We start from the raw sequence: 8,415 nt of genomic DNA, 5'->3' as shown, positions 1-8,415 counted from the left end.
AAAAAAAAAAAAAAGAATTATTTATTTAATTTTCTTTCTTATTATTGGTATTAATTTGACCAGAGAGAGAAAGTGGGAAAAAAGAGCCACCAGGTTCAGGACTCAAACTGCAGCTGGCCATGTGAGAGTCCAACTCCTTAACTCCCACGCCACCTGCCAGTCCTGACTACTCTTCGTAGGTACTACAGTTTGAGCAGGCCCCTCCCGCCCACGCGCTGAGCTATCGAGTGAGATTCAGAGGATGCTGATGTGGCCGATGATGGTGTGGGAAGGGACCAGTGACTGGCGGCCAGGGCAGGACCCTCCCGACGGAGGCCTGGTGCGTTTCTATGGAGCAGGAGTGAGACGGACAGACACGGGTACGGCCCCCACTCCACTCTGATCAAAACGGCCTCCACCACTTCGTGATGGCGTTGGACATTCTCGTTTCTCATTTTCTTTGTACCATGTGCCTACATCACTGTTTTTATTCATTTTAAACACTTATTTATTATCTACTTATTTCGTTGTGATTTTCAAGCTGCTGGGTCTGAGACTCGAACTGCAGTTGACCATGTGGGAGTCCAGCACCTTAACCACTGTTGGCCCCATTTATACCACTTTGTTTTATTTTATTTATTTATTTTTCCAGAGAGATTTTTTGCTATAGGGCGTGTGCACTTGCCAGAGAGACAGAAGCCAGAGAGGCACAGAAAGTGAGAAATTGAAATCACCCCCCCGGGGGGGATGGTCTTGCCTCAAATCCCTTCCCCTCCATTCTCCTCTTGGGATCTTGGGCACACAAGCACACTCACCCAGTGTGAGTTTCAAGTCACCGAGTCCAGGACTTGAACCACAGTTGACTACATGGGACTCCAGTGATGTAGCCAATATGCCGCCTGCTGGTCCCTCCCAGGTTTTAACCCGGCCCAGGACTTGAACCTCTGTCGACTACATGGGAGTCCAACAACAGAACCATATGCCACCTGCTGGTCCCTAGACCACTTTAAAGCTCCGTTTTGTGCCTTAGTAAGCCGCGTTCCTTCCCAGGCTGTTTCAGGCGCCTCTCTCCTCGCCCTCAGTCGTATCTTTCACTCCTCTCCATGAGCAGGAATACGGAAGCGTCGGGTCCGATTTTCCAGCGTGTGGGAAACCGAGGCTCCAAGAGGCAGAGCTCTCAGCTTGAATCAGAGCTGGGCCAGGGCTGCTTCAGTGGCTCGTGAGCAAGCGGCGTGCTCGCCTCTCGTTCACGGGAGCTTTCTTTCGCTTCCACCTAGAACCAGAGGAATGGTCCTGTGACCACAGACCGCTAGGATTTCTGTGCCCAGAAAGGGCTACTTATTGCAAACATCAGTAAGGGCTGCTTTTTTGAAAACAATAATTATTTATTTTATTTATTCATTCATTTATTTTGACCAGAGAGAGAGAGAGGGAGAAAGTGAGAAAGCAAGCCACCAGGTTCAGGACTCAAACCACGGTCGGCCATGTGGGAGTGTCCAGCGCCTTAACCACCACGCCACCTGCTCATCCCAGTAAGGGCTGCTTTGAGTTTCAAGTACCAGAAAACCTGACTCCAAGTGACTTTGACAATAAGGAAATGTATTATCTCATGTCACACAAAGTGCCATCAATGCGTTTGAAATCTCTGTTCTTTTTTTTTTTTTTTAAGAGAGATTTTTGCTATAGGGTGCGTGCACTTGCTGGAGAGACAGAGAGACAGAGACAGAAAGACAGGAAGCAAGAAATCACCCCAGGGGGATGGTCACGTTGCAATCCCTTCTCCTCCATTCTCCTCTTGGGATCTTGAGCACGCATGCACACGTGCCTTGCATGAGTTTCAAGCCACCAGGTCCAGGACTCGAACTGCAGTCAGCTATGTGAGAGTCCAGCATCATAACCATTACACCATCTGCTGGCCCCATGAAACCTCTCTTCACAGGCTGGGTGTAAGCATCCCAGGGCTGGCATGAGGACTCCTCGGGGACGTGGTAGCTCTCCGCATGGCTCACCATCATGGCTGCTGTGGCAGAGGCATAAAGCCCCGTTTCTGCATGCCTCCTTGCAATGCCACTCTGTAGACTTGCCCATTGCGAGGTGGAGTCTCCTTCCTCATACCTTGAGTCTAGACTAGCCTGGTGACCTGGGTTGACCAGTAACACAAAATGGTTGTCGCCTTCTGCAAAGTTCTGAGCTTCAGGCAAATGCTTCTCCCACTCTTGGAGCCCTCCCCAGTCACCGTGTGAGAAAGCTTAGCCAATCCATCGTCTCAGCGGCAAGCCAACCCCCTCGCCCAGAAGCAGCGACTCGCCTGGCCCGTAGAGGCACGAGGGAGCCCAGCCAAGATGAGAAAACCGCCCAGCGGAGCCCAGTCCAGATTTCTAACCCATTAAATCATAAATGGTTGTGATTTTAAGTATTCACATTTGGGGGATGTTTGTTACCCAGAAAAAGCTAACTGAGACCTCTTGATTCTAGACAACAGAAAAGGAAAGGGGCTAAGTGGCGGTAGCACAGCAGTGGCAGAGCTGGACTCACATGGGGAAAGTCCTGAGTTCGCATCCCAAGACTCGCTGAGTATGCTGGGCATCCGTGCACAAGCCCGTGTCCCAACTGACAGACGCTGCAGGTAGACGGCGGTGCGGGGACTCTGCCGGGTGCCTGTCTCTATGTCTCTCTTGCTCATGGAAGAAATAAATGAATAAAATATTTTAAAAAGAAAGAAAGAGAAAATAAAGGGGAAGTGAAGAACGGCGGGCAGACGCCTTCCATTTCCGGGCAGCTGGAGAAAGTTACGTGATTACTTCCACCCCATCCTTCCGGGGAAAAGTTTGCAGGGAGACTGAGACGTGGGTCTCTCTCTCTCTTTCTCTCTCGCTCTTGCTCTCTCTCCGGCTAATCACGTGCCCAGCTGAAAACCGCAGGAGCCTTACTGTAGGGGGGAAGGACGGAGAGGAATAGTGGCGTGTCTCCACCACAGCTTCAGGGAGGGTTGCGGGGACGCCGCGGAAAGCAGGGCTGGCAGGGCCCTGGCAGCCAGTGCAGCAAGGGGCACGAGCTAAGAAGGCAGACGCCCGGCTTCGGCCTGAAGGCGTCCGTCTTCCCCTGGGGGCTTCTCCTCGGGGCCAGGATGACTAAGCCCCTCCTCGCCAAAGGCCCTGGCCAGGGCAGAAGGCAAGGTCTGGAAAAACTTCTCCTGGAAATCCCTGCCGATGAAGACGTAGAGGAAGGGGTTGAGGCAGCTGTTGAGGCAGCCCAAGGAGAAGGCGGTCCAGAGGAAGAGCAGCATGTTGGGGTCGCTGAATTTTTCTAGAATCATCTGGACCAGGAGCAGGACGTTGAAGGGGAACCAGAAGATGAAGAAGGCGCTCACCAGCACCAGCAGCAGCCGCTTAGGCCGGCCGGCGTGGACCCAGCCCTCCTGCCGCAGCTTGGCCCTGATGAGGTGCGCGCACGCGCCGATGATGGCCAGCGGCGTCAGGAAGCCCAGCACGAAGTGGGTGACGGCCAGGGCCGCGTGTCGCAGCGGAGCCCTGGCACTCTGATTGAGCGCAGCGTCGTTCTCTTCAAACTTGAAGAAGCAATGCACGCACCCGCCCCTTTCCTCGGCGGCCCGGTACATCAGGTACGGAGGAGAGCAGATGGCCGCGGACAGGAGCCACACGCCCGCCGCCAGCCAGGTGGCCCGCTGCACCGTGCGGTGGTTTCGGGCCCACACGGGGCAGAGGACGGAGACGCAGCGGTCCACGGAGATGAGGACCAGGAGGCAGATGCTGGTTAGGAAGTTGAGGGCCAGGAAGGCCATGTAGAGTTTGCAGCCCCAGGTCCCCAGGGGCCACTCGCCAGTCTTCACCACGTGGATGGAGATGGGCAGGGACAGGGAGACGGTGAAATCCGCCAGGGCCAGGTTGAAGAACCAGACGGTGGTGACGGTGCGCGCCATGCGGAAGGCGGTCATCCACAGCACCAGCCCGTTGCCCAGCACGCCCACGATGAAGGACATGGACAGGACGGCTTCGGTCACCACACGGAGGCACTGCGTCTCCTCGGGCCGGCATGCCGAAGGGCTCATCTTCCTAGAACAAGAGTGACCGCGGGTCAGAGCCACAGGCCGCTCTCCAGCGGGGCTCCCAGTCCCTCCGCTCCTTTCTTCACTCCATTCTTTGTTACTGAGTGCTTATTACGTCACAATGGCATTGTTCATGGGGATGTCAGATATAACGCACGTGGTAAGGAAACCACCGGCTGCTCCATGGCCTGGCAGTAGAGGCAGCCAGAGCCCACGTGACCAGCTCCGTGGCTCAAGACCCAGACCCAATAGCTTGAGAAACATACCGAGTGCATGTGTGTGCATGCCCAAAATCCCAGAAGAAGGAAAAAATGCAGAAGGGATTGTGGGCTGACCATTCCCCATGGGGAGCGTTCTCTCCTCTGTCTTCCTCTCTGTCTCTCTCTAGGAAGCTCCCTCGCCTTTTAGCAATAAATAAATCCATAATGTACTGTTTTAGAGGGTTACAAGTGGTATGGGAGACATTTAAAGTAAAAAGGAGGGACTTCTCAAAAAGCATATGAAGAAATGCTCAACATCTGTCCCATAAAGCAGAAGCAGATCAAAACCACAGTGAGTGGGACCAGCAGATGGCGTAATGGCTATGTCGCTGGACTCTCCCGTAGTTGACCGCGGTTCGAGTCCTGGACCCGGCGGCTTAAACTCACACTGGGCGCATGTGCGTGCGTGCCCAAGATCCCGAGAGGAGAATGGAGGAGAAGGGATTGAGGTGTGGCCATCCCCCCTGGGGGGTGATTTCTCGCTTTCTGTCTCTCTGTCTCTGTCTGTCTGTCTGGCAAGCACACGCGCCCTATAGCAAAAACCTCTAAAAAAAAAAAACAGTGAGATACCACCTAAGCCTTGTCAGAATGGCGAAGATTGAAAATACAAAACATGATGAGTGTTGGCGGGACGTGGTGAAAGGGAACCCTCCTACACTGCTGGTGGGAGTGTAGATTGGTCCAGCCACTGTGGAAAACAATGTGGAGGTTCCTCAAAGACCTACAAATAGAACTACCATGTGATCCAGCAATTGCACTCCTGGGTATATATACCCAGAGGGCAGGAGAATGCTCAGTCGGAAAAGCGCTTACATATCCATGTTTATTGCAGCATTATTCACAATTGCTAAGACATGGAACCAACCCAAATGTCCACAAACAGATGAATGGATTGGAAAAGTGTGGCACATACACTCTATGGAATACTGCTCAGCCATACAAAACAAGACCCTGGCATTCGATACAAAGTGGATGAATACGGAAGATTTATTGCTGAGTGAAGCAAGCCAGGCTGTGAAAGGAAGATATTGTATGTCTCCACTGTATACATAGTGATTATCTGCACTCTACGGTAGAGACGGAAAGACTGGAGGACATGAAAGTATTGAAAATAGTTATGGACACTGGAGACAGTGTGGAAGGGGGGTGGGAGAGGGGAAGAGTGTAGGGGAGGAAATTAGGGGAAAAAGAGGGAAGCAAGACATTTGTGGGACACAGTAATGGTTTATCACCCGTTGATGACAACGTGTGTAATATTCTCAACTGGACTGGTCTGAGGCGTAGTTCATGTTGGGTAAATTATCTTTGCAAGCCAAAGGATGTGTAGCAATTGAATGAATAATAATAATAATAATAATAAAATTGAAAAATAAAAGAGGGGCTTCTCACTCATGGTGATGTCAGAATAACTTTCTCAGACAAATAGTTCTGCAGGTTAAAAAGAATTATAAAATCGGGACCAGCAGGTGGCGTAGTGGCTAAGGCACTGAATTCCCACATGACTGACTGCGGTTTGAGTCCTGAACCTAGTGGCTTGAAAATCACGTGAGACTCATGTGCATGCATATCCAAAAGCCCAGGAGAATGGAGAAAAAGGGATTGCGGCATGGCCATCTCCCCAGTGAGAGGCCATCTTTCCCTCTCACTGCCTCTCTGTCTGTCACTGGTGAGTGCATGTGCCCTATGGCAAAATATTTAAGAAATTATCAAAGTGAGACCAGAAGATGGCGTAATGGATATGTTGGTGGACTCCCATATAATAGACCACAGTTCGAATCCCGGACCTGGCAGCTTAAAACTCATGCTGGGGGTCTGCTAGGTGGCATGGTCGTTAAGGGCACTAGAATCCCACATGGTCGACTATGGTTCGAGTCTCGGGGCTGGCAGCTTGCTTTCTCTTTCTCTCTCTCTGGTCAAATTAAGATAAATGAATGAATAAATAAAATTAAATCAATAATTCCAAAAAATAAATAACTCACGCTGGGCACATGTGCATGTTATAACCAAGATTCTGAGAGGAAATGCAAGAGAAGGGATTGCGGTGTGACCACTCCCTTGGGGGATGATTTCTCGCTGTCTCTCTGTCTGTCTCCAGCAAGTGCATGTACCCTGTAGCAAAAATCTCTCTTAAAAAAAAAATCATAGGAGGGACCAGCATTTAGTGTAATGGCTATGTCGCGTGCGTGCGTGCTCAAGATCCCAAGAGGAGAATGGAGGAGAAGGGATTGCGGTATGGCCATCCCCCCTGGGGGGTAATTTCTTGTTTTCTGTCTCTATGTCTCTGTCTGTCTGGCGAGCACACGTGCCCTATAGCAAAAACCTCTCCAAAAAAACCCAAAAATTATAGGAGCCAGCAAGTGGCATGGTGGTTAAGGGTAGTGGACTCCTACATGGCCAACCATGGTTCAAGTCCCAGACCTGACAACTTGCTTTCTCACTTTCTCTCTCTCTCTCTGTCCCTTTCTGGTCAAATTAAAATAAGTGAATAAACAAAGTTAAATAAAATAATAATAATAATAATAATAATAATAAAACAGCTAGAACCTGAAAGAACTGAGCAGAGATTTCAACTTTTGCTCACAACATAGAAGACAAAGTTTGGAGTTGAGTCCAGCCAACTAGATTGCCTGCTATAACAAAAATCACTCTTCCAAGGAACATAACAAAGCAGAGCCTCAACAAAAATAGCATGAATAATGAGTGATGTCCAAATCCTCTAGACTTGGAAACTAACAGAGAAGTGTGAGCTATACTCAAAAAACATAGGCAACAGACACCAGCTCTGACACGTGGGCACTGCAGGGCACAGCCATCGGTGCGCCTCATACAGACACAGGGTACGGAGTGGGAGGTCTTCCAAGGTTTATGGAACATACGTCTCGGGAAGAAAGTAAGCATGGATTTCAGAAATACCTGCAGCGGGAACCAGCAGTTAGCGTAATGGCTATGTCGCTGGACTCCCACGTAGTCGACCGTTGTTCGCGTCCCGGACCCGGTGGCTTAAAACTCACGCCGGGTGCGTGTGCGTGCGTGCCCAAGATCCCGAGAGGAGAATAGAGGAGAAGGGATTGTGGCGTGACCATCCCCCCTGGGGGGTGATTTCTCGCTTTCTGTCTCTATGTCTCTCTCTCTCTGTCTGTCTGGCGAGCGCACGCGCCCTACAGTGAAAATCTCTCTCCAAAAAAAAAGAAATACTTACAGCAAAATAAACTCATACTTTAAGCTCATTTTCCATGAAATTTTTGAAGTTCCCTGATATGTCAAAGACTTAAAGGAAAAGATATGGATAATGAATGGGCAGTTGGGGGATTCTAGTGGAAAAGAGGAGCTATTCAAAAAATAACCAAATTGAAATTCCAAGTATTGATTGACATTTCGTTGAATGGACTTCACAGAAGATCAGAAATGAAATCAGTGAATTTGAAGACAGATGAGTAGAAATTATCCAACCTGAAGAACACATAAAAGATTACTTAAGAAAAATGAGTAGATTGTCAGATAACTGTTTAATGATATCAGTCTACTCTACAAGCAGTTAGAACTTCGGAAGGAGAAAAAAAAGAGAGTAGAATGGAAAATATTTGTAAAAATAATGGCCCCAGGGCCAGCTGGTGGCACAGTGGTTAAGGTAGCTGGATCTCACATGGCTGACTGCACAGTTCAAGTCCTGGAACTGGAGGTTGGAAAACGCAGTAGGTACTTGTATGTGTGTGCCCAACATCCTGAAGGAATGGAGGAGAAGGGACTGCAGCATGACCATCCTCCATGGGGGAGTGCTTTCTCTCTCTCTCTCTCTCTTTCTCTCTCTCTCCAGTGAGCACACATGCCCTCTAGCAAACTATAATAATAACACTGGCCCCAAATTTGCCAAATTTAGTGAAAGACATTAACTTATAAATCAGAATTTCAAAGAACTCCAAGCAGAATAAATATAAGAAAATCATACCCAGCACACTACAGTCAAACTGCTGAAATCCCAACATAAAGACATAATCTTGAAAGCAGTCAGAGAAAAATGACATGTTACATACAGGAGAACAATGACAGGTATAGTATCTGATTTTTTTTTTTTTTGGAGAGGTTTTTGCTATAGGGCATGTGCACTCGCCA

The 8,415-nt window shown here is 49.4% G+C and overlaps 1 protein-coding gene across 1 annotated transcript in view; it reads right to left on the bottom strand.

Moving 5' to 3' along the window:
* Positions 1-234: 234 nt before the first annotated feature.
* Positions 235-8,415, bottom strand: part of GPR32 (G protein-coupled receptor 32) — a 10,029-nt gene continuing 1,848 nt past the window's right edge. Inside the window, 3 exon segments of the mRNA XM_014586331.1 lie at positions 235-327; positions 2,910-3,112; positions 3,115-4,152. Coding sequence (XP_014441817.1) covers positions 235-327; positions 2,910-3,112; positions 3,115-4,152 — 1,334 coding nt within the window.

The sequence above is a fragment of the Tupaia chinensis genome, unplaced genomic scaffold (genome assembly GCF_000334495.1).
Source record: "Tupaia chinensis unplaced genomic scaffold, TupChi_1.0 Scaffold000129_1, whole genome shotgun sequence".
Lineage (NCBI taxonomy): Eukaryota > Metazoa > Chordata > Mammalia > Scandentia > Tupaiidae > Tupaia > Tupaia belangeri.
The sequence above is the reverse complement of the archived record's forward strand: the minus strand, read 5'-3'. Positions and strand labels throughout refer to the sequence as shown.